Source organism: Nomascus leucogenys, chromosome 6, assembly GCF_006542625.1.
Source record: "Nomascus leucogenys isolate Asia chromosome 6, Asia_NLE_v1, whole genome shotgun sequence".
NCBI lineage: Eukaryota > Metazoa > Chordata > Mammalia > Primates > Hylobatidae > Nomascus > Nomascus leucogenys.
Genome location: NC_044386.1, coordinates 69,031,262 through 69,057,350, shown reverse-complemented (window position 1 = coordinate 69,057,350; position 26,089 = coordinate 69,031,262). Strand labels below are relative to the sequence as shown.

Genomic DNA, 26,089 nt, shown 5'->3' with positions numbered 1-26,089 from the left:
GGGCTGAGTCCCCTTGACATATCTGGAGCCAGCAGAGCCCCCCACGTAAGAGGGCTTTGCAAGCTAACAGTTGAGCCACATGCATGCTGGGCTTTTTGTGTGACACTCAAAGTGGTCCAGGTTACAAAGGCCCCACTCAACTTTTGAAGGTGTTTTTTTTGTTTGTTTTGTTTTGTTTTGTTTTCCCGTAACCCTCCCAAGTTTTACAAGCTGAGTTGTGAGATGTGTGGGAACGTTCATCTATAAATATATGAGCAGCCCAGACACTGACCATGAATCACTGGTCACCGCAGACCGCACTGGGTCAGGACAGCCCCAGAGGAACACAGAGCACATGTGAACCCCTTTGGGGGATCTCTCCCACCCTCGCCACCACGTGCCGCTCCCCACCCTTCTCTGTAGGATCACCCCCACCCGGTCGGCCTCCCAGGAGCAACCCCTGCTGCTCCCAAGCCCAGCCCTTCAGGAATGCCCATCCATGCCCTTCCCTGCCCTTCGGATCTGCCCCATCCTGGGTCTCCATCCCTCAGAGCCGACTGCAGCTAACTGGCCAACCTGCTATACAGGTGGTGCTGAGATCTGACAGGCGCTTACTGAGTTAACATGTGCACGCTGGTCCCCAGCAGCCCCAGAAGTCCATTTAACATGGATGGTGACATTGTCCACAAAGGGCAGAGTGGGCAAATACTTGCAAAAGCCTTGGAAAAACACAAACCAAGATTTACATCCAACACTGTTAGGGCTGTGAGTTCTGGAGTGAAAGGTCTTTATCTCATTGTGTCCAATCTCCGGGACAGCAGGCGAGGCTCGGGTTTCACCCTCAGCTCTGCCATCCCACTGGCCTGCTGCTTCCTCGGCCATGGATGAGAGAATTGCAGACAATGTCATGAGTCCACCCAACCTACCCAACAGATCCCAGGCATTGAAACAGAAGCAGAACTATTACCCTCGTTGCACTTTTTTTTTTTTAATCAGGTAATGCTTACTTAAGAAACTTGAAAACTGTTTACTGAATACAATCTCGGCTAGACATTGGGCTTGAAGTTTTACACACTTAATCACACTTAATCCTTACAGAAACCATGAAAAATCAGCCTCATTACTCCATGTCATAGACAAGCTAATCAAGACTCAGGAAAGTTAAGTAAGTTGGCCAAGGTCATAAAGATAAGAAATGGTGGATCTGGGAACTGACTCAGGTACGTCTAAAGCCCAAGTTATCCTTCCACCACACTGTTTACTGTATTTTTTTAAAAAGAGCCACTTTCAAAGCTTAAACCCGAAGAAATGACCTTAATAGTAAAGCTTTCCAGCACCATTCAGACTTGTTGGGAAGATTTTTTTCCAGGGTGCAGTTTCCTTTTTTTTTTCTTTTCTTTTTTTTTGTTTTTGAGATGGACTCTCACTCTGTTGCCCAGGCTAGAGTGCGGTGGCACAATCTGAGGTCACTGCAACCTCTGCCTCCCAGGTTCAGGTGATTCTCCTGCCTCAGCCTCCTGAATAGCTGGGATTACAGGCACCCACCACCACACCTGGCTAATTTTTGTATTTTTAGTAAAGATGGCATTTCACCATGTTGGCCAGGCTGGTCTTGAACCCCTGACCTCATGTGATCAGCCTGCCTCGGCTTCCCAAAGTGCTAGGAGTACAGGCGTGAGCCACCGCGCCCAGCCCCAGGGTGCAGCTTCATATGGAAAATACCACATGGAATCACTCCTAGAAAGCAAGAATGCTGGGGACAGCCACACCGGAGAACACCATGCAGCTGAAGGGTGAGGAAGCTCTCTGTGTAGTGGCTCAAAAAGACTCCCATAAATGTTGCTAAAGTTTCCTTTTAAAAAGTCCTTTACGAGAGCATGTGTGTTGAGAAGCAGGAAGAAATAGCTGAAGGGAACGCACCAGAGTGTTCATGGGGGTTACTGCTGGGGGCTAAGGTTGCAGAGGGAAAAAAGAGAATCACTTTTTTATTTCAATATTTCCGTATACTTCTAATTTGTTCCATTGAGCACATATTAGTTTAGGGGTTTTTCATTTGTTTTAAATTTTAAGCAAAGAAAAACCAAACACACACACACTATAGTCACTTCCACCCCGACACGGTGCTCCAGGCCAGCCCAAGATCCTCTGCCCCAGGTGACATCAGTTCCCCGTGCGCCACATGGCACAGTTGTCCCCTTACTCACAGGGGCAGGCATGAGGGCATTCCGCGTTGTTCTGGGGCCCAAAAGCTTATGCACTTTGGGGACACCATATTGAGGAAAATGATACTAATCTATTACAAGTCTAAAGCAAGCTCCAGGCCTTGGAAAGGTCATGCAAGTGTCGGCCCTGGAGCTGACGCTTCCTCAACCGTAATGTGAACCATCCCAGGGCAGCTGGGCCTGGACCCTTCTCATCAATTACACACCCTCCCGAGCCAGTGACCCTGGGCCTCCTCGAGTTACAGAGCACACGGTGCCTCTCATGCCTGTCTTGGCCCCCCATCCACCGCTGCCCGGGAATGTGCTATTACACACAGGCCTCCCCACTGTTCTCCAGCAGTGTTGTGGGCCAGCACGAAGATCAGCACACCATGGTCACCAATGATCTGTTATAGGAATCAAGCCAAATCCTACTGGACTCTGTGGGGGAAGGAACAATGTATACTTCATAGATACTTACCAAGATATCCTCCCGGATTTTGAACCCAGTGGGAAAAGCTAACGAGAGTTCTACAACCAAAAAATCATGACTATATATAAAGCCTCCCATTGCCCAACAAGTTGGCCCACCATTGTCAACCCTCAGAAACCCACCCAGTGGGGGACATGCTGGCCGCATGGTCAGAGAATTATGAACTACCTAGAAATGACCACTCCTGTTGCACAGTAATGCAAGACCATAAGGCAAACAGCAGCAGCCTGTCTTCAGTTTCCATATTGTGTTCGTCACGAATTTTCTGTATTAATTTTTGTTTTTTTAAATATGGCATTAAATGTTACTTACCCTAATTACTGGGTTTCTGATACCCCCATTTGAGTGCTTCACACGCCTCACCCTAAATCTAGCCCTGCCCATCAGCCAAGAAAGCGCTGGGAACCCAGCTGCATGCCGAAAGCTCAGCACCTTCTGCGTAATTCTGCCAACAAACTTCTGGTGGGCAAACGCTGATCTCCCGCTGGGTGTCCAAGTGTCGATACTCCCATCGGGGCCCCTCCTCTGACGCATCCCCCCAGCGCAAAGAACTTTCAGTTTTTTGAGGCCTTGGTTCGGAAGGCCCCCACAGACAACAGGAAGCTGAGTGCCGCAAGTACGGTCAATCTCACAGGACTGCCCCCCAACCCGAAGGAGGCTTAGCATGAAATGCCCATCCTAGTCTGTGAGCCTGGCATGTCCAGAGTTTGTTCCTTCAGATGTTCAGGTGTCTCCGACGTTTCTTCCTTCTGGGGGGGTTCACGGTCTTGCTGACTTCAGCAGTGAAGCCGCAGAGTTTTGCAGCGAGTGTTACAGCTCTTAAAGGTGGCACGTCCGGAGTTGTTCGTGATCTCGCTGACTTCAGGAGTTAAGCCACAGACCTTCGCAGTCAGTGTTACAGCTCTTAAAAGTGGTGCCGACCCAGACACTTTCTGCTTGCAGCAGTAATATTCACTGCCAAGAGGGAAAGGAGAAAGCTTCCACAACGAGTAAGGAAACCCGAGCGGGTTGCTAGGGCTGGCGCTGGTGACCAGCTTTTATTCCCTTATTTGGCCCCACCCACATTCTGCTGATTGGTCCATTTTACAGAGAGCTGATTAGCCCATTTTACAGAGCGATGATCGGTGCGTTTTTACAGAGTGCTGATTGGTGCGTTTACAAACCTTTAGCTAGACACAGAGCACAGATTGGTGCATTTACAATCCTTTAGCTAGACAGAAAAGTACGCCAAGTCCCCACCCGACCCAGAAGCCCAGTCGGCTTCACCTCTCACAAGGACTGGAGTGAAGCCCAGATAACTGCATTTCTTAAAAAGTTGTTTTAATTGTGGTAAAATACACATAACATAAAATTTACCATCTTACCAATTTTTAAATGTACAGGTTGTATTAAGTACATTCACATTGTTGTGCAACCAATCCCCAGAACTCTTTTCATCTTAGAAAATGGAAAAACTACCCATTCCTCCCTCCCACGAGCTCCTGGCAGCCACCATTCCATTTCCTGTCTCTATCAGTTTGACTGCCCTAGGTACCGCACATCACACAGCAATTGTCCTTTTGTGACTGACTTATTTCACTTAGCACCATGTCCTGAAAGTCCATCCCTGTTGTGGTGTGTGTCTGAATGCCCTTCCTGCTGAGTCATATTTCATTGTGTAGATAGATCACATTTTGTTTATCCACTCATCTGTAGATGAAAACCTGGCTTACTCCTACCTCTTGGCTATTGTGAATAATGCTGCTATGAACACAAGTGTAAAAGTCCCTATTGAGGCCGGGCACAGTGGCTCACGCCTGTAATCCCAGTACTTTGGGAGGCTGAGGTGGGCGGATCACGAGGTCAGGAGATCGAGACCATCCTGGCTAACACAGTGAAACCCCGTCTCTACTAAAAATACACAAAAAAAATTAGCCTGGCATGGTGGCAGGCGCCTGTAGTCCTAGCTACTTGGGAGGCTGGGGCAGGAGAATGGCATGAACCTGGGAGGCGGAGCTTGCAGTGAGCCGAGATTGCACCACTGCACTCCAGCCTGGGGGACAGAGCAAGACTCCGTCTCAAAAAAAAAGAAAAAAAAAATCCCTATTGAGACCTGCTTAACTGCTGGATCATAGGATAATCCTGTGTTTCATTTTCGAGGAACTGCCATACTGGTTTCCACAGTAGCTGTACTCTTTTACATTCCTGCCAGCAATGAACAAGTTTTCCAATTTCTCCACATCTTCACCAGCACTTGTTATTTCCTGTTTTTTCAGAGTATCCATCTTAATGGGCATGAGGTGGTATCTCATTGTGGTTTTAATTTTTATTTCCCTAGTTAAGATGAGTGATGTTGAGTATCTTTTCATGTTTGCTGGCCATTCATACATCTTCCTTGGAGAGATGTGTAAAGTCCTTTACCCATTTTTTAATCAGTTTGTTCATTTGTTTGCTGTTATTGGGTTGTAGGGTATTCTAAATATTAATATATTTTAAATATTAATTGCTTATCAGATATATGATTTGCAAATATTTCCCCACATTGCATAGGTTGTCAGATATCTACATTTTTGACAACCTCCCTTGGACCAGGGAGGAATGCTTTGAAGAACCTGGCATAGCATCTGTGGACCCCTTTCTAGAAGCAAGTTTCTGGGCCAGGTTCCACCTAGGAGCAGGGCCCAAGGGGAGGAGACAGGGAGGAGTGCTGGCTCCACTCAGCCCCCGGGGCCCCTGCCGGGAGAGGTGGGGATGCTGACCTGGGTACCCACAGGCACCCAGAAACCAGGGCCTCCCCCATTTATAGGGCACATCATGTCCCTGGTCACCACCCCTCGAAAGAGCATGATGCCAAAAAGCCAGGGCTGTGCCTGGGTCCCCTCTGTGGTGGGGCAGGGGGCTGCACACATCTGCAAGGCGCAGCTTGTGTTAGAAGCACCTGCCTGGCTTATCTGTACGTGACTCTGTAAATGGGGAGCAGTGGAGTCTGATACCAGCAGGTGTGTGCCTCGCAGGAGCTCCCTGCTCTGCTAGCTCCACCTGAGGGGCTAGAGGCCAACCTCGCCGCTCCCCCCTCCTCCCCTCCCTTCCTCCCAGCCTGGTCTGATGCCCCATGGTTCTCCCCACAGCCCCCAGGTGTTCCCCAGTGGTCCGACCCTTTTCTTCAGGTCCAGCAGATGCCTTAGCTGGAGTTATCTGCTTGTGACAGCCCTGGTTTGTGACCAATGTGAAGGTAGTTCTCTGAAGGGTGAGAGAATTAGATAATCCAATACCCAGCCCATTTTCCTTTGCTTTTCTCCTCGGAACGGTCAGAGATCAGTGATCGCACGAGTTAGTCCCACAGGTCTTCCTTCCAAGACATCCTACACCCATCAGTCTGGGCCTGGGGTCTTTCTCCAAGTGTGAGGCCTGTGGCTGCAGGTCCAGGGTATCTTTTCTGTCAGTGGTAAAAAATGAGAAGCAAATATCGAAAGATTCAAAAGCCTAACGCTGGCTGCTGTCTGTGTGGCCAGCCTGGATAATTCAGGGTCTGCATTGCAGCTCTTCTGTTTTTGTTTGGTTTTGTTCTCCTAACTGACTATTTGCACTAACCAGGTCAGGGCTAACTACTAACACCCTGCATTCTGCACAAAAAATCAGCAACCCCATGACCCGTGATGAGGGTGGCCTGGCAGGAGGCAAAAGCGACAAGCATTCCTGGTATCTGGCCAGCACCACCTTAAATTAGGACATCAACACATGTGATTGGACTGTAAATCATGTAATGACAACTGCAATGAAAACTCCAAAAACAAATGGGCATGTGCTCACATTTTCACAGTAAAACTCCGAAAATGTTGACAAAATCCACTGTTTGAATTCTGACACGACTTTCTTCCATTTTGTGATCTTTTTATTGTTCTTAATTACAATGATTAGCATTAGAGACATACCCTATGATTCCATTATTTGCAATCGCAGCTTAAATATGCGTATGTCCTAAATGATGGAATGATAACCAGCAGTGCCATTGGAAAATGAAAATATTAGTAATGCTGCAGAAATGCCAAGGATGTAACTATGAGGCTGGACTCTTGGAACTGGCCATAGTTGGGGAGATCTTGGACTGAGGCACCCTGGTATTGGCTGGGTGACCCTGGGCTCATTCTCCTTTTTCTCTTTTTTAAAATAGGCTATGTTGGTCTTTAGAAAATTAAAAACGCAACATGGACAATGAAGAAATTAAAGAAAAAGTCTGTATCCCCTCCCACAAACACAAAATGAATTTCCTTCATTTTTTTCCTAGGCTTATTTTGTATTCACTTTAAAGAGAAAAAATGTTGGCTGGGCATGGCAGCTCATACCTGTAATCCCAGCACTTTGGGAGGCCGAGGCAGGTGGATCACCTGAGGTCATGAGTTTGAGACCAGCCTGGCCCACATGGTGAAACCCCCATCTCTACTAAAAAATACAAAAAAAAAATTAGCCAGGCGTTGTGGCGGGTGCCTGTAGTTCCAGCTATGCAGGAGGCTGAGGTGGGGAATCACTTGAACCCAGGAGGTGGAGTTTGCAGTGAGCCAAGCTCGCGCCACTGCACTCCAGCCTAGGAGACAGAGTGAGACTCTGTCTCAAAAAAAAAAAAAGGAAGAAAGAAAGAAAATGGAAAATGTCTTACTGATAGCACTATTCACAATAGCCAAAAGTGGAAACAATCCAAATTCATCAACTGATGAATTCATGTAATGGAATATTACAGAGGCATAGAAAAGAGTAAAGTCCTGATCTGCGCTACCTGGATGACCCTTGAAAACATGACGCTGAGCCAAAGGAGCCAGACACAAAAGGCCACACGTTGAATGATTCCATTCATATGAAGTGCCCAGGATAGGCAAATCCATAGAGACAGAAAGTGGATTTGTGGTTGCCAGGAGCTGGGCTGGGTCAGGGAGGAATGAGGAGTGACTGCTAATGGGTACCGGCTTTTTTTAGGGGTGATCAAAGTGCTCTGGAATTAGGTAGTGGTGATGGTTTCACAGTCTTGGAACTATATGTAAAACACTGAACTGCAGACTTTAAAAGGTGAATTTTAGGGTATGTGGATTATATCTCGATTTTTTAAAAAGAAAGTACAAAGAAAAATATCACTGTCTTCAAAGATCCAGCTCTGTTTCCTGGACTCTAGTCTAGAGGAGGGTCTCTCGGTGTCCCCAGAGGAGAGCCCCTGGGAGAGAAGAAGGCTAGAAACCCGGAAGGGAACCCCGGCCCAGGAGAGGGGTCGGCTGTGACGACCTCCAGCATTTCCTGCAAGCCAGCCCTGTCACCTTCCTGCGGACGGTGATGATGAAGCAGAGGACACTAGGTTTCAAAGCTCTTCCAAGCATGATGTCACTAGGCTCTCACACCAGCCTGTGGGGCAGACGCGAGGGGCATCATTGTCCTCATTTTGCAGGTGATGCTCCACAAGATGGGACCAAGGTGACCCTCAGCTGGGCCCTCCTACCTGTGCTCTCTGCAGCTAGGGGCAGGAGGCTGCATCTGACCTGAGAGTATCCCTGAGAAGCCAGAGCAGGACTCTCAGCTGAACCACCCAGAAGTGGCCAGTTGGACCCAGGCCAGGACCTCCAGTGGCAGTGGAGTGAGGGGGTGGGAGGGTGGAGCAGGAAGGAGTGATCGTGGCTTTTAATCCTTTCTGCATATAAGGCTGGGCGGCTTGTGCTTTGGCTGGCAGGCTTGTTTGATTCTCCTGCATGGAGAGTTTCAGGCACACAGGTGCTGCCCCAGGTGGGGCCCACAGGTGCCCCTAGGAGCCAGGCAAAGGCAGGTCCCAGGGAGCTGTCAGGGCACATGTGGGAACCCACCACCACCTGCAGCTGTGCCGGGACACCAGCCAGCGTTCCCACATCCTGAGGGCTTTCAAGAGAAGCCATAAGTATAATCTCCCTCTTGGTTAATAATGGCAGCTAAATGTAATTTTTACAAAAGGATCCAACCAAGCCCATATGTGGGCCACATGTAGCTGTGGGAATGAGAGTTTGAGTCGTCTGCTCTAAATATATACACAAAACAAGCAGTTCTGGATAAACTGGTCCACACATCATTAGTTTCATTGTGGGGTTTGCTTGTTAATTTTGGCCCAAGACACAGGGCTTTGAGTAAACAGAGCCTCGCCCGGCAGTACACAAGCTCTTACATTCAGCCACTTCCCCGAGCCATGTCTTCCCAGACCAAAGTCACACCGTGTCTTTGCAGCCTCCCTCCTTGTCTCCGTCCAGCCTTCTCAAGGTATCCCCCTGCACCCTCCTGTACCCCTCCTTGTGGGTTGCCCCCACCTGTGTGTGTAAACACCTTCTAGAAGGTCAGATTGTTAAAGCCCCCCATGACCCTTCATTCCACTCCAGCTCCCACCATTTCTGGGCTCCCCCTCAGGGGAAGACTTCACCTTGGGGTTGACACTTGCTGTCCACACTTCCTCAGCCCCCTCACTCTAAAACTACGTAAACGCCCAGAGAATAACACGACAACGTGCACCTGAGCAACCCCCACCCACATGGTACAAAGGTTTCCTTGGCCATGTTTGTAGCAGATATTTCTTTCTTTAAAAAATAAATAAGTACAGAGCTGGCAGAACATTTCCCATTGCCCTTCAGCCCACTCCTCTTGGACTTTCTTCCTGGAGCCTCCCCATGGCCCTTCATGGACACATGGTCCTGGCTACAGACGAAAAATTGCTAGGTCCTCAGCATGGCAGTCATATTTGATAATGACCAGTATTGCATTTAAATCTAGTACCTCCCAGATACTGTACAAATATGATCCCAGCTAAGGCTCAAAACCACTCAAAGCCATTTCCGTTTCAGAGATGAGAAAATCACAGCTTAGAGGGGTTGGGGGCGTGGTGGCAGTGCCAGCAGTCCGCCTCCAGCATGACCTCCACTGTCCCTTCACTCAGCCAGGGTAGACAGACTTCCCAGCTGGGACGAGCACTCTTAAAATCTCAGTGGGATTTCAATCTCCAGCGCCAGTGCTCCTATCATCCAGCGCAGAGGCATTCAAAATAACCATTTCTGATGGATTGTTATATTTTGCACAAGTGGGCAGTATCTCACCTAATGGGGATGGGGAGGTTATTAAGGGTTTGTGAACAAACCACAGGAAGCCCTGCTCTCTCCTTTCACAAGGACAGGTGGTGGCACCTGCAGGGTCTCCCCTGCAGTGGGGTTATCGTTGCACTGAAACTTGAGTGACCAATCTGTAAGGAGTCAGGGCGGGTTCAGCCATTTGTTATGACCTTGGCATTGTTCAGCCCCAGAACCTGGCAGGAGGGGAAGGAGGAAAGTTTGACTGAGGGGCCTCCACCCATTGCCTTTCACCTGCACACTGCCTCTGAGCAGATTCAGGAGACCAAGCTCCTCCCCAGGTGAGCCATGCCTCTCCTGGGGTGACCTGGCTTCCTTCGTGTGTGCCCTGCTGGCAAGTACTCTGCTGCTGTAGGTGGCATTAGCAAGGGCTGAGCAGGTGGTGCTGCTCCATCGGGAGGTTGAGTAAATCACTGAGTCATTAGGAGATGTTGAGCTCTTGCCAGGCCCTCCTGGAGGCACAGGGGATACAGCACAGAACTGAAGGGGGCTGCTGCCTCTGTGGCTTTGGTGCGAGGTTGAGGAGGGGACAGGGAGGAGGTGGGGGAGAAGGTTTATGGAGAACAGGACGCAGGGGTTGGGGTAGATGGGGAGTCAGGGAGCCCTGGTGAAGAGGCCACGTTAGAGCAGAGACTGGAACAAAGGGAGGGCAGGATTTGTTCATCTTGCTTCCCAAGACAGAGGCTGCAGGCAAAGTGACTCTTACTCCTCTTGTTTATCCTCGTAGGTTTAGAAGATTTCTGAAGACTCAGCAGTAACTTGCAGTGCTAGACTGAGGCTATTTCCTTATATCAACTTTTAAAAAACTAATGGTTAATACCTAAGTAAAGCACTTCCACCCTCCCCATCCGCCCCCCCCCCCCCCAAGAAAGTACGTTAGTCACATGCTAGCGTTTTTATTAGGAAAAGACGGATTTCCAGTGAAGCAGAGGGAAGTGGATTGAGCCTGGCTCGGGCCATGGCGCCAGCTGCACTTGCCCTGGTGCAGAGCCACAGCAAGGGCTGGCGCTCGGCACCATGAAAAGCCCTCCTTTTCGGAATTTGGGGGACAAAATGCAAGGCCAATGCCCCAGAGTCATCACAGATGCCCTTCACTGGCACGATAAGGGGGGGGACCAGGGGCCTGCCTTGAAGGAGGCATCTAAACACCCCTTGTGATGGAATAGATTTAGCCACAAAAGCCAGCGAGGGGCACGTTGTTGCTCCCTCATCCGCCGGTGGCATTAAGTCCTGTGGGGCAGGCTGCGTTTCCCCCTTTCACGATGAGGGGCCTGAGCCCAAGCGCTCAGAGCCTGGGCTTTGGTTTCTGACTCCGCACGCTGTGCTGGCACAGGTTTCCTGGGCAGCGCCCCAGCGCGGGTTTCTCATCCTAGGGCGGTGAGAGGGGCTGCCAGGGAAAGTGTGGGAAAGGACGAGGGGCGGGGCCATGAGAGGGAGCAGGGCTGGGGGCGGGGCCTGGAGGGCTGCGCTGAGAGGGCGTGGCCGTGAGAATGAGCAGGGAGGGGGCGAGGAGCGGGGCCGTGAGATGGAATTGGGGGGGGGAGAGGGGCGGGGCTGTGAGAGGGAGCAGGGCTGGGGGCGGGGCCTGGAGCGGGGCCTGGAGGGCAGGGCTGAGAGGGCGGGGCCGTGAAAGGGAACAGGGGGCGGGGTGAGGGGCGGGGTCGAGGACGATGGGGGCGGACTTGGGGGCGGGGCCTGTGGGCTAGGGAAGGACAGTGCCAGATCTTGTGTCCAGCCTCTGGAATCTTCCCTCAGTTCTTCCTTGTCTTTCGTGGCCTTGACGTTTTTGAGGAACGCAAGTGGGTTATTTCGTAGGATGGCCCTCAGCTCGGGCTGTCTGATGATCTTTCCTCCAGGTCAGGTTCAGATGATGTACTTTGGGCACTTTTGTTCCTCTTGGTGCGTTTTATCCAGAGCCTTATGATAAATATTTGTTCCATGACAGGCGATGTGCACTTTGTTTTAGGTGGTTCTCTCCAGAATTCTCCACTGTCGAGTTACTAATTTCTCCTTTATAATTAATAAGTATCCATGGGAAATACTTTGAGATTATGTAAATACGTTGTTACTCTTCAGACTTTTACCCACTACTTTTAGCATTCATCAAAGATTCTTGATGGTTGCCAAATGGTGATTTTCAGATTCTATCATTCCTTCCACATTTAATAGGGACTTTCCACTGGAAGAAAGAGCTTTCCCCTTCCCCTGTGCGTTTATTTACATATGTATTTATATCAGTGTGGACTCATGGGTCTTTATTTAAGTCTAAAGGTTATAATTCTTCATTGTAGTCAAGAAAGCCACTGGGAGCCCCTTCAAGCAGCTACTGTGTTCTTTTGGCATGTTCCCATGTCAAAAGTAAAGTTTCTCACTTGCTGGTACAGTAAGATGTTCCAGGTTCTTCTTATACTTCCCCGCCCCAGCCCTGGATTCCTTTTAGTAGAGAATGGTATTTGGAAACCAGTATTGGAGCACAGGTATGCTCATTGCTATTGAGGTGTTATTGTGAAGCCCATTAAGGGAGCCAGGGAATGTAAGAGTGTGTAAGCATACAGACATGCATGCATATGTGCATATATATGTAGACATATGGCCCCAAGGTCCCTGCCTGCTGAATGCATGCTTTGTGTAACCCCCTCCCTTGAGTGTGGGATGGACTGAGTGACTCAACGCTAATGAATGGGCTACGGCAAAAGCCTTGGGCTGTCACTTTGGACACCAGGTTATAAAGAGACCCGGCTTCTGTTTTGCATGCCCTCTTTCGCTTGCGAACTCAGAGGGTGGTCAGCTGCCCCTTCGTGAGCTGCCCTGGAGAGCGGTTCCCCTGGCAAGGAGTTAAGGGAGGCCTGGGGCCAACAACCACGTGAGTGAGCCTGGAAACAGATCCTTCCGGGTTTCATTCCTTCCCTTAAGACCACAGCCCCCACCCATAGCTCAGTCAAATCCTTGTGAGAAACCAGAGTCAGAAGCACCCAACTAAGCCACATTCAACTCCTGGTCCTTAGAAACTGGGAGATAATAATTGTTTGTTGTTCTAAGCCACTAAGTTTTGGGGCAATTTGTTTTGTTACTCCATAGTTAATTAATACAATATGTTATATCTCTATATAGGTGTATATGTATAGAGAGGGACCACACATACATTTATATCTGTTTTTATACCTGTCTATATATTACAAACCATGAGTTCACACTGATAACTTTAATTTTAGCTACAGGGTTCATTGTGACCTTCCCCACTTTCCGTATTTGTAACTCCTTTCTCCAGCAGTGAGAAACTCAGCTCCAATCATCTGCAATATATTAATTTATTTGTTCAGTCCTAGAGGACACAAAAACAGCTTCAGAATTGCTATGTGATGTTCCAGAAAAAGTAACCTACTCATGGGAGTTCAATCTTTGTTTAGAGTTCTTGTCTTTAGTTGTCATATAGTCCAAATACTGCAACCCCTATGTTATAAAAAACAAGGGCTACCCAGCTTCTCTGGGAAGTAAGGCATGAGATGCAAAGGGGAAAAGCACAGTTTCTTTCCAGGCAGCACGTGCTGGGCTTTGCTGTCTTGCACTGGAGAAGTGCGAAACAGACGGGAAAAGTGCAAAACAGAACGGCAGGGCGGGGCTTCAGAGACTCCTGCTCCATGCTTTCTTTCTCCCCTGAGCCCACACTGCCTGCCTCCCTTGCCTTAGCACAAAAGCACCAACCTCTGAGGCTAGGGATGTTGTTTTTAAACAGTCATTAAATTATTTACAGAGAAAAGTGTACGGTGTTGCTTTTTGAAGGCTTCTGGGGAAGGTTTGAATTATCATCATTTCTATTATTCAAAAAGCCAAGTAACAAGCCAACTTGGATCTCCCCAGAAAGGCTGAGTTTGGGGGGTACTTGCAGGCCCTAGTCCGCACAGCTGGGACTAGCGCTGGGGCTCTCCTAGAGTAACAAATGAGGCATCGCATGACCTCTCTGCGGAGGGCCTCTCTGACATGCGGTTGTCACTGCAGACCTCTGCAGAGGTGACCTCCCCAGAGACAATGGACCTCCCAGAGCAGCACTGCTGCCTAGGTAAATGGGGACAGCCAAGAGGCCAGCTCCAAGCCTCACCCCGCAGATACCTCAGTCCCATCCTGGTCACAGGCACATGGGGCACTCCTCATGGTGGTTGTGGGAAGGTGGCCAAGGACACGAGGCTCCCGCCAGCCATGGTTTCTCTAAGATCTGACTCAGGATTGTCACATGCCAAGCGTTCCACTTCCCCGTGCCTGTAAGCACCCCACAAGCTCCCCACAGACACACACACACACACTACACAGGTCATAGTCATGCACACAACACACTACACTGCACACATACCACACACATAACACCACACACACATCACAAACACACCACACATGCGTGCACACACACCCACTCACACACAGACTCATCACACACACACACATGCATCATGACATACTCTGCACTCGTACAACACACATTCATCAGACACATACACAAACATAGAACACACACACAAACATAGCACACACACACATCATACATCCACAAAGAGCACAAATACGCACTGAGCCAGGCCTCATGGAGATCCAGCGAAGGGTGCTGGCTTTCTCCCTGCCTCCCACGAGCCCTTCCAGGGAACCCCGAGGCCCCTGCCCCGCAGCCTGCCTGCACCTCCCTCCCGCCTGCAGGAAGGGCTCTCCCCAGCTCTCTCTGCCAACTGACTCCACAAACCCTGGGAGGCAGACCCAATGGAGCCCTTCAGATGCAGGCCGGTTCACTTCCCAGTGCCCAGCCTCTGTGTGAGATGTCCCTGGTGACTGAGAACAAGAGGCCATGTGGGATAAAGCCAGTAGGAATCGCAGAGCATCCAGCACCAGCAGGGCCTCCACAGGGGATTTCCCTCCCACCTCCCTCTGCTCCAGGTGGCCTCCCTGAGCTGCACCCCTAATGTGCCATTTCCAGATGGTGAACAACACTTGCACTGCAGTTTATCTCCTCGGAAATCCCCACAGCTCCCACCCCAGAACCATGCACAAAAAATATCTTCAACAGGTGGATACGGATGAATTAAGGTGCAAAATGAGAACCATTAAATACATACTTGCAAGCCATTTCTCTTAAAAGGTACTAGAGCTAAGATCCTTAAAGACTTGCATCCACTATTATTGCAGATGACTAGTCAGATGTTGTGGGCAGACATATTGTTTTATAAAAGTATAAGAATGGACTCTGATGATGGCTTGGGAATATATTGGTCTAATATCCACTTATCTCTCTCTTCCAGGGTCAGAAATCTTGGATAGAGAAAACCTTTTGCAAACGGGAATGTATCTTTGTAATTCCTAGCACGAAAGACTCTAACAGGTAAATTGAAAGCCACGATTAAGACATTATCCAAACCAGTGCTTGTCTACCACTATTCTCATGTTTGTAAGAGGCAGAAAGAGGAGTCCAGAAGGGTGGCCAGAATCCATTCCCCATAGGAGTCACTAACAAGGGAGTCACTTGGGCTCCTTGTTACTCCATTAACATGCAAATGGCTTCAGAAAAGAATTTCTATCCGCCACTCACCCTAATGCGAACTCTAATAGCCAAATGGGCCCACATCATTCCTCTTAGTCTCAGCAAGATCAAGGAGCTGAGGGCTTTCAACGGGTTTCCAGGATATTTTCCAGGCCTCTTCAATAGAGTTTCATAATGTATTTAGATGAAAAGGAATTTCCATCACAGGAAAGATCTGAGCGGTTGAATGAACTACCTATAACTTTATTAAAGGATTTGGCTTATACACAAAACATCAAACAATTTTATTCACCTACATGAAAATGCATCAGTTATAAGCTGAACAGAGGCCTTGTAAAGTCATGCAAGTAGAGATTAATTTAACTAAAATATCTCATCTCTAAGGGCAAAAGCTATGAGGCTGAGTCTGGGGGAAGGGGAACAATTTATACACACATTCATCCAATATGAAATTCATGCAGATAGAATAATGACACAGAAGTACACACTCTTCGAGATCACCTGGGTCAAATTTGTTTCACACATGCAATCACAGTCCCTCCACATCCTTGCCCCACACCACCCTGCAGATTCTCCTCCCTGCTTAAACCCCAGTGATTGCCCCCCGAGGTAAGAAATGCCTTTGTGAAACAATGCCAACGGTCACAAAAGTCTCCCCTTTGTTGCATCTACATGTCCCTTCTTATTTCAATGGCACATAGGCCATCCTGGGAACTCTCTGTGCCAGCACTGCAGTCCTCCATGAAGCCAGACGCCCAGGCAATAGAGGGCATAAGGTGCTTCTGGGCTCACATACAAGCCTCCTTGATGCACTCCATGCAGTCCCCAGCATGGATTAAAAAAACAAAACAAAACAAAACAAACTAGAATGAAAAAACCAACCGTTTAAACCCTTGGAAATGATCCCAAAGACAAACAGCAAGTAAAGAAATATCTTTAGAGAAAGCCAGCAAAAATTCAGTAAGGAAAGCTAGAGTCTGTGGGATTTGAACCAAGAGTTTCCTCCTTCCCTCTGCCCAGCTCAGCAACATGAAGACTCTACTCCAGACTGCTGCAGCCAAGAACACAGAGCTCCCTCTCCACCAGCTCCCAGTCAGGGGGCTTTCTTCCAGGGAGGAGCAGGATTTCAGCATTTCTCATCCTGTCCCCTACCACCTGTGGCTGAGGCTAAGTCCTGGATGAATGCAGTTGAGGGATAGAGGCTCCCTTCTTCCACCCGTGCCCCACTCATGTAAGCAGCAACCACAGAAAGTGAGAATGGTTATACTGGATTCAGACAAAACATACTTTAAAGCAAGAAAATGTAACTAGAGATATTAAGGACATTTTGTAATGATAAATGGGACAATCCATCAGGAAGTTATAACAAATATAAACATATATGTACCTAAAACAGCATCAAAATGCATGAAGCAAAACTGACATAAACAAAGGAAGAAGTAGACAATTCAACATGACGGTTGGAGACTTCAATACCCCACTTTCGATAATGGATAGATCACCTAAACAGAAGACCAACAAGGGAATAGAAAGCTTGAACAACATCATAAACCAATTAGGCTTAACAGATAACTATAGAGCACGCCACCCAATAACAATAGAAAACACATTCTTCTCAAGTGTATATGGAACATTCTCCAGCATAGACCATGTGTTAGTCCATTAAAAAGCCTCAAAATATCTAAAAGGATAGAAATAATACAAACTGTCCTCCAACCACAATGAAATAAAATTAGAAATAAGAAACCAATAGGAGGAAAAAAATTGCAAACCCATAAATATGTGAAAATTAACACACTACCAAATAACCACTGGGCTAAAGAAAATGTCAAAAGGTAAATTAGAAAATACTTTTAGATAAATGAAAATGAAGACATAACAAACCAAAACTTAGGGGATGCAGATAAAGTAGTGTGGACAGGGAAATTTATAACTGTAAATACCTATATTAAGAAAGATCTTTAATAAATAACATAACTTTCTACCTTAAGACACCGGAAAAAGAAGAGTAAACTAAACCTAAAGCAAGTAGAGGGAAGGAAATAATGATTAAAGTGGAAATTAATGGGAAAGAGAATAGAAAAGTAGAGAAATTCAATGAAATTAAAAGCGCTTCTTTAAAAAGCTCAACAAAATTCACATATCTTTAGCTAGAGTCATAAAAGAAGAGAAAGATAAGACTCAGATGACTAGAATCAGAAATGAAAGACTGGACATTACTACCAACCTTACAGAAATGAGTATAAAAGAATACTATGACTTATATGCAAACAAATTAGATAACTTAGATGAAATGGGAAAATTCCGAGAAATATACAAACTGCCAAAACTGACTCAAGAAAAAGTGTACAATCTGAGCAGATCTATAAGGAGTAAAGAGATAGGATTAGTAATAAAAAAACTGCCCAAAGAAAAGCCCATGGCTTTTTCAATGAATTCTAAAAAACATTTAAGGAAGAGTCAATACCAATTCCTCACAGACTCTTCAAGAAAATAGCAGAGAGGGGAATATTTCCCAACTCATTTAATGAGGCCAGTACTACGCAGATACCAAACTAGACAAAGACATTACAAGATAGAAAACTATAGATCAATATCTATTATGAACATGGGTGCAGAAATTCTGAACAAAATACTATCAAACCAAATCCAGTAACATATAAAAATAATGATACACCATGACCAAGCAGGGTTTATCCCAGGAATGTAAAGTTGGTTTACATTAGAAAAAAAATTAATGTAATATAGCATATCAATATAGTAGAAACAAAAATCACATGATCTTTTCAATAGGCACAGCAAAAGCCTTGGATAAAACTCAACACTCTATAAAAAATCACTCAGAAAACCAAGAATAGAAGTGAACTTCCTCGACCCGATAAAGAACAGCTATAAGGAATGCACAGTTAACATAAGACTTAATGGTGAAAGATTGAATGCTTTCCTCCTAAGATTAGGAACAAGATAAGGATGTCCTATCTTACTACTTCTATTCAACATTTTAATGGAAGTACAAGCCAAAGCAATTAGGTAAGAGAAAGAAAGAAAGAAAAAGTATTGAGATTGGAAGGAGAGAAGTGAAACTCTCTATTTGCAGATGACATAATCTTATACATAGAAAAATCCTAAGGAATCCACCAAAAAATATTAGAACTAATAAATGAGTTCGGTAAGATTGTGGTATATAAGATCAATACACAAAAATCAAGTGTATTTCTATACACTTGCAATGAACTATATGGAAATGAAACTGGTAACATAATTTATCTATAATTGCATCAAAAAGAATAATCGGAGGACTCACGTTTTCTGATTTCAAAACTTAATACAAAGCTATAGTAATAAAAGGACAACGATACTGGCATAGGATAGACATATAGAAAAATGGAACAGAATTGACAGTCCAGAAATAAACCCACACATCTATGGCAAATCGATTTTTGGCAAGGGTGAAAAGTACTTTCAATGGGGAAATAGTAGTCGTCTCTTCAGCAAATGGTACTGGAATAACTGGATAGCCACAAGCAAAAGAATAGTCTTGGACCCTTACCTCATGCTATCTATAAAAGTTAACTCAAGATGGACCAAACACCTAAATGTCAGAGCTAAAACTATAAAACTCTTAGAAGAAAATGTAAGGGTAAATCATGACCTGGGATTTGGCAAATGATTCTGAGATATTACACCAAAAACATGGACAACAAAAACAACAAAAAAATTGGCTTTACCAAAATTAAACACTTTGTGCTTCAAGGGACGCTATCAAGAAAGTGGAAAGACAACCCACAGAATGGGAGAAAATCTTTTCAAATTATGTCTCTGATAAGAGACTTGTATCCAGAATACAGAAAGAGATCCAATAATTAAAAAAAAATAATAACCCAAATTTTTTAAATGGGCAAAGGAAATGAATAGACATCTTTCCAAAGAAGATACACAAATAGTCAATAAGCACATGAAAAGATGCTCAATGTCCTTATTCTTCAGGGAAATGCAAATCAAAACCATGATGATATACTGCTTCACACTCAGAAGGAACACTAGAATGAAAATGTGAGATAGTGCCTGGGAGAGGATATGGAGAAATCAGAACCCTCAGACACTACTGGTGGAAATGTACAATGATACAGCCACCTTGGAGAACAGTTTGGCAGTTCTTCAGAAGATTAAACATGGAGTAACCGTATGACCCAGCAATCCCATGCCTAGTATATACCCAAGAAAAATGAAAACATTCATCCACTCAAAAACTTGTTACATAAATATTCATAGCAGCATTATTCATAATAGCCGAAGAGTGCAAATAACCCAAATGTCCATTAAATGATAAATGGATAAACAAAGTGTTCATCCATTCATACATGAGAATATTATTCAGCCATGAAAGAGAGTGAAGTACCGACACATGCTACAATATGGATGAACCTTGAAAACATGCTAAGAAGCTGGTCTCCAAAGACCAGATATTATAGGACTGCATTCATATGAAGTGTCCAGAACATGGAAATCCACAGAGATAAAAAGTAGACTTGTGATTGCTTATGGCTTGGGGAGGGGTGCACAGGTAGATAGATGGCGGTGAGAAGGAAGGTAACTTAAAGTATGCCATGCCAAGTTTCTTTTTGAGGTGATGAAAATGTTCGAAAATTAACTGTGATGATGATTGCACATATCTGTCAATACTAAAAACCATTTAATCTCTCTCTATATATATATATAGTTTGTATATATATATAATTATTATTATTATTATTTTGAGAAAGAGTCTCACTCTGTCACCCAGGCTGGAGTGCAGTGCCACAATCCTGGCTCATTGCAACCTCTGCCTCCAGGGTTCAAATGATTCTCCTGCCTCAGCCTCCCGACTAGCTGGGATTACAGACGTGTGCCACCACACTCAGCTAATTTTTGTGTTTATGGGGGAGACAGGGTTTCACAATGTTGACCAGGCTGGTCTCGACCTCCTGACCTCAAGTGATCCACGTGCCACGGCCTCTCAAAGTGTTGGGATTACAAGCGTGAGCCACTGCACCTGGCCTGAATCATATACTTGAAATGGGTTGATTATGTATTACATGAATTATATCTCAATAAAAGGAAAAAAGAGAGAGAGAAAGAAGGAGGGAGTGAGGGAGGGAAGATGGAAGGCCATCAGAAGGAGGGTGGGAGGGAGAGAATGGGGAAGTGGGGAGGGAAAAGAAAAAGGAAAACAAAAAGGAAAGACAAGGCAGGGAGGAAGCCCCAAGGCTGGCCCCATGGGAGCACAGAATGCCTCCTGGCAAGGGACCTGCACATGTGCGTTACACACATGCACACACTCACATATCTAGCCCAGTAAAGATATCCTTTCCAGTCCTCAAGCCGACTCCATCCCCAGCTCTTCCATCCCCAGCTCTCCCACCCCATTTGCTAGGGTGCACGGCTGCCCACGCAGGCTCTTGGTGGGTCCAGGAACAGACCTGCCCTCCATGCCTTCCCTGGATTCCATCTCCACCAAGACATCACTCCAGGCTACTGCAGTTCTTCCTAACAAACTGTTCAAGTTTTTGGTGGGTCCAGTCCACTCAAAACAGTGGCAGCCAAAAATGATGGAGTAACAGATGAAATCCTAGGCACATTAGGAAAAGAAACTGGCACAAAGCCAGGGAACATGTTCAGAGAAGACTAGAAAGCCAGAGTTCAGGGAGGGCATGAGAAGTTGGCTGGGTTTTGGGAGAGACGCTGTAGAGCTAGAAGATCCCTGATGCTGGGGCAGGTTATGGCCCAATGGGCCATCTGTCCAAGGCAGAAAAAGACATATATTGGTCACTTTTGAAATAACCTTTTAGCATTACTTGGGTGGAGAAATGTTTTACTAAGGAACAGAACAATTCAACAATACGGAAAAACTTGGCTAACACCTAAGTAAGTAAGTTTAGAACTTTGGGAGGCCAAGGCAGGCAGATTGCTTGAGCCCAGGAGTTCGAGACCAGCCTGGGCAACATGGCAAAATGCTGTCTCTACTAAAAATACAAAAACTAGCTAAGCATGGTGGTGCATGCCTGTGGTCCCAGCTACTAGGGAGGCTGAGGTGAGAGGATCACCTGAGCTTGGGGAGGTCCAGGCTGCAGTGAGCTATGATAGTGCCACTACACTCCAACCTGAACAACAAGAGAAAGAAAAATCTGGAAGGTCAACTCTATGTTCAGAGGGCATGTCTACACTTTGTCACAGAATGTTCAGTACTTGATGTTTATACTGATGTTATCAAGACATCAAAAAGTTAAAATATTTTCAGAAAGAAAGAGCAACCATCCAATGTGTCTAAAATCGACTGGCATATAAAGAGATAGCACTGATTATCTGGAAAAGGCCGTCAGATGGGGCATTTCTGTCCCTAATAAAGCTGGCTTACTAAAGTGTTACTAGGCTCCTGTTTGGGCCCAACTCACCTGCTGAGGTTAATTCATCTTTGCTAATGAAGGGGAAAGGGAGAGATTGTTGTAGAAAGACCTTGCTTTGCCTTTGTTTTCAGGTGTTGCTGTGGCCAGTTCACCAACCAGCATATCCCCCCTCTGCCAAGTGCAACACCCAGCAAAAATGAAGAGGAAAACAAACAGGTGGAGACTCAGCCAGAGAAATGGTCTGTTGCCAAGCACACCCAGAGCTATCCAACAGATTCCTACGGAGTTCTTGAATTCCAGGGTGGTGGATACTCCAATAAAGCCATGGTGAGAAAGGCCTTCAGACATGGTGCCACTAGGATCACAGCTTCCATTGGCGGCCAGTCCCCCAGCCCCAAACTGCAGATACCTGGTCTCCTTCATGGCTGTAGCTCAATCTTCATAGATATTTCATTGAAAAACCAAGAGATATATCTGTGCACATGGCTTTTAGCCATGAGGCTTGGAAACTGGACACCACTGTAAAGAACATCTAGTGTCCCGTAAATCCATACCAAAGCTCTGAATCCACAAACCAGGCTCTGGCCCAACCCTGCAAACACACTCCATTGCTCCATCTTCAGTAACGAAAGACAAACTCCTTTTTCTAATAACTGTGGACCTGCAGCCCCCTTAGATGTGTTGAGAGTCTTTGGAAATATTTTCCTTTGTGGTCCGTCCACAGCTTCCCTGGGCCTACACTAAGCTGGCCCGAGAAGGACCAAGGTCCCTCACATTTGCATGTAAACAAGGAGTACCCTCTGCCCTTCCAGTGAGCCCTGCCAGAGTGGGGGAGACTTCAGCTCTGTGGTCCGTTCCAGCTCACTCTGAATTACACTCCTACATGCCCAGTCACAGCCTTTTTGCAATTTCATTTTATTTCACTGGCCCAACGTCATTGTTAAAATAAAATTTAGTTGTGTTCCAAATGCTGCAATATACAGACTTCTGAAATGGCACCCTACATATTAGCCCAGACACAAAGAAGCAGTTCATAGGAGACAAGGCATCTGAGCATTATTAACCTCCTCCTCACTTTGAAGAGAAGGTCAAGTTCATGTGTGGGCCCATGATCCCCTGACCCATTTACTCAACAATATCCTCATCTAACTTCTTGGGCCACTGTTCTAGCTAAGCCAACTTTGGAACCTATTCCTCCAAGGTTCGGATTGCCAGATAAAATATAGGACACCCAGTTATATTTGAATTTCAGACATATAGTGGATAAATTTTCAGTACAAGTATGTCCCAAATATTGCATGATTTATTGCATTTAATAAAAATGTTGTACTGAAACATTTTTCATTGTTCCTCTAAAATTCAAATTTAACTGGGTGTCTTGGTCTGTTTGGCTGCTATAACAAATTGCCTTAGGCTGGGTAATTTATAAACAACAGAAATTTATTGCTCACATTTCTAGAGTCTAGGAGGCCCAAGATCAAGGTGCCAGCAGATTTGGTGTCTGGCGAGGGCCCATCCTCTGCTTCATAGATGGCACCTTCTTGCTGTGTCGTCACATGGCAGAAGCAGAGAACAAGCTCTCTGAGTCCTTTTTTTTTTTGAGATGGAGTTTCTGTCTTGTTGTCCAGGCTGGAATGCAATGGCGCAATCTTGGCTCACCGCAACCTCCACCTCCCAGGTTCAAGTGATCCTCCTGCCTCAGCTTCTGAAGTAGCTGGGATTACAGGTGTGCACCACCACACCTGGCTAATTTCATATTTTTTTAGTAGACGGGGTTTCAACATGTTGGTCAGGCTTGTCTTGAACTCTGGACCTCAAGTGATCCACCTGCCTCGGCTTCCCAAAGTGCCGAGATTACAGGCGTGAGCCACCATGCCCAGCCCTGAGTCCTCTTTTATAAGGACACTAGTCCCACTCACGAGGGATCCATGCTCATGACGTAATCACCTCCTAACATCCCACTTCTTAACACTATTGCATTGGGAATTAGGTTTCCACGTGAATTTTAGGGGAATACAAACATTCAGACCATGGTACCAGGCATCTTTTATTTGTATTTGCTAAACCTGACAATCCTCTCCAAAGTTCCCTTCAGTCACTTGGCTACAGACTCACACAGAGGGCTCTAGGGCCCTGAGGGAGAGACAAGCCAGGCAGTTCTTGCTTGGACATGAGCAATAGCATCACTCCCCTTTGACACGAGAAGCAAAACCAAGAACAGAGGCTGAGTGCCACACACTCTTTCACAGTATATCCGTGTATCCTATGACACCAAGCCAGACTCACTGCTCCATCTCATGGTGAAAGACTGGCAGCTGGAACTCCCCAAGCTCTTAATATCTGTGCATGGAGGCCTCCAGAACTTTGAGATGCAGCCCAAGCTGAAACAAGTCTTTGGGAAAGGCCTGATCAAAGCTGCCATGACCACCGGGGCCTGGATCTTCACCGGGGGTGTCAGCACAGGTAAGAGCAGGCCCTTTCCCTCCCGCTAATAAATGTACCACCCAGAACTCGTTGTGCTCCCCAAAGAGCTTCTAATAACTAAGGACAACAAAACACATTGCATCCTGATCCTATTTATGACAAAAGTGAAGTCTTTATTCCCTAGCTTGTGTTTTTTACTTTGATATGACTCTTAAAAAAAAAAAAAGCAAATACAATAATGATTGTCATAATAGTCAACATCTCTGGGTCACCCATGACATGCAATATTCCTTGAACTGAGCCCTGTACAAGCATCATCTTCATTAGACCTCTCGACAATCCTTTTCCTGTTATAGGAAAGGAAATTGAGGCACAAAGACATTAAGGAACATACCAGGCAGACTGGCTCTCAGTTTTCACTGAAGGCAGCCAAGGAATGCCAAAAAGACTCCAGTTATTTCCAACTTTAGGCCTTAGACATCTATAAAGGAAATCCCTGCACAGTTGCTTTGGTTTCTGTTTTTGTTTTCCCGTTTCTAGAGTTAATGCAAGACTGCTAGTTACCATGATCTCAGACTTTCAATGTACTTTGTTTTAATGATAAAGATGAGTATGTCTCACCCCTGATCTGTAGGGAACGTAGGGACTCAGGGCAAGTGTCCCTAAATTTCATGAATGATGGTATGCTGGGAAGTAGAAGAGCCTAAAATATGACCGATGGCTGCTCACAGGTGTCATCAGCCACGTAGGGGATGCCTTGAAAGACCACTCCTCCAAGTCCAGAGGCCGGGTTTGTGCTATAGGAATTGCTCCATGGGGCATCGTGGAGAATAAGGAAGACCTGGTTGGAAAGGATGTAAGTGTTTTCTCTGCAAATGTTGGCAATTTTTTAAAATTAATGATTGATTTTGAGGTAACTGTAGATTCAGATGCAGTTGTAAGAATAATAAGAGAGCTCCCTTGCAGCCTTTCCCGTTCCTCCAATGGTAACATCTTGCAAAACCATAATGCAAGATCACAACCCGGATACTGTCATTGATAACGTCAAGGTGCAGAATGTTTCTATCAACACGAGGATCCCTCCTGTTGCCCTTTCATATATATATATACCTCATTCCTTCCTAGCCCCACCTCCTCCTTAAGCCCTGGAAACCACTAATCTGCGCCACCCCCCATTTCAAGAAGGTTCTGTAAATGGAATCATACAGTAATGTAATCTTTGGGGACTGGCTGTATTTTCCACTCCACATAGTTCTCTGAACAAGCGTCCAGGTTGCCATATGTATCGGTCTTCATTCCTTTTTACTGCTGGATGACATCCCATAGTATGGAGGCACCAGTTTCTTTAACCATTTTTCTGTTGAGGAACAGTTTGGCTGTTACAAGTAAAGTAGCCATAAACATTCCAGTGCAGGATTTGAGGTTAACAAAGGTTTTCATTTCTCTATGATAAATGCCAGAAGTGCAATTGCTAGGTTGTCATTATCTAAAACAATTAACTTTCTTTCTATTTTAATGTAACAATTGGCAAAAATGAAACCTTTAAAAGGCAGGGTAGAGAGGTGAGAATAGGATTTAGTGCAGTCACTCCACACATATGTACTGTGCTTGCTTCCCTTGTTGGTCTTAACATCCAAGTCCTGCAGGTCTGATTTGCGCTGTGCACTTTGTTAGGTAACAAGAGTGTACCAGACCATGTCCAACCCTCTAAGTAAGCTCTCTGTGCTCAACAACTCCCACACCCATTTCATCCTGGCTGACAATGGCACCCTGGGCAAGTATGGCGCCGAGGTGAAGCTGCGAAGGCTGCTGGAAAAGCACATCTCCCTGCAGAAGATCAACACAAGTAAGTGCTGGCAAAGGCACGCACTCCTCCTGGGCTGATGCCATCACAGTGGTAACAAGGCTGAGAAGGAGATTGCCCAAGGGGATTAGAAGATTAACTTTGCTTCTTGTTAGGTCAACAGAAAATGACTCACCTAGATGTCTTACCTTAG

General features: G+C 46.1%; 1 protein-coding gene across 4 annotated transcripts in view; it reads left to right on the top strand.

The window, feature by feature from the left end:
• TRPM1 (transient receptor potential cation channel subfamily M member 1) overlaps window positions 1–26,089 on the top strand; it is a 159,051-nt gene that overhangs the window by 66,972 nt on the left and 65,990 nt on the right. For 3 of the 4 annotated variants that reach the window (XR_001115852.2, XM_003280312.2, XM_003280314.3), the window contains exons 2-6: window positions 15,047–15,126; window positions 21,800–21,995; window positions 23,918–24,131; window positions 24,824–24,948; window positions 25,767–25,938. Coding sequence is in view for 3 of the 4 variants with exons in the window: in XM_003280312.2 (XP_003280360.1) it covers window positions 15,047–15,126; window positions 21,800–21,995; window positions 23,918–24,131; window positions 24,824–24,948; window positions 25,767–25,938 (787 nt within the window). In the remaining variant the exon portion in view is untranslated. Of the gene's footprint in view, window positions 1–10,494; window positions 10,580–15,046; window positions 15,127–21,799; window positions 21,996–23,917; window positions 24,132–24,823; window positions 24,949–25,766; window positions 25,939–26,089 lie in introns of all 4 variants that reach the window. The other variant, XM_003280313.3, reaches the window with a different exon arrangement.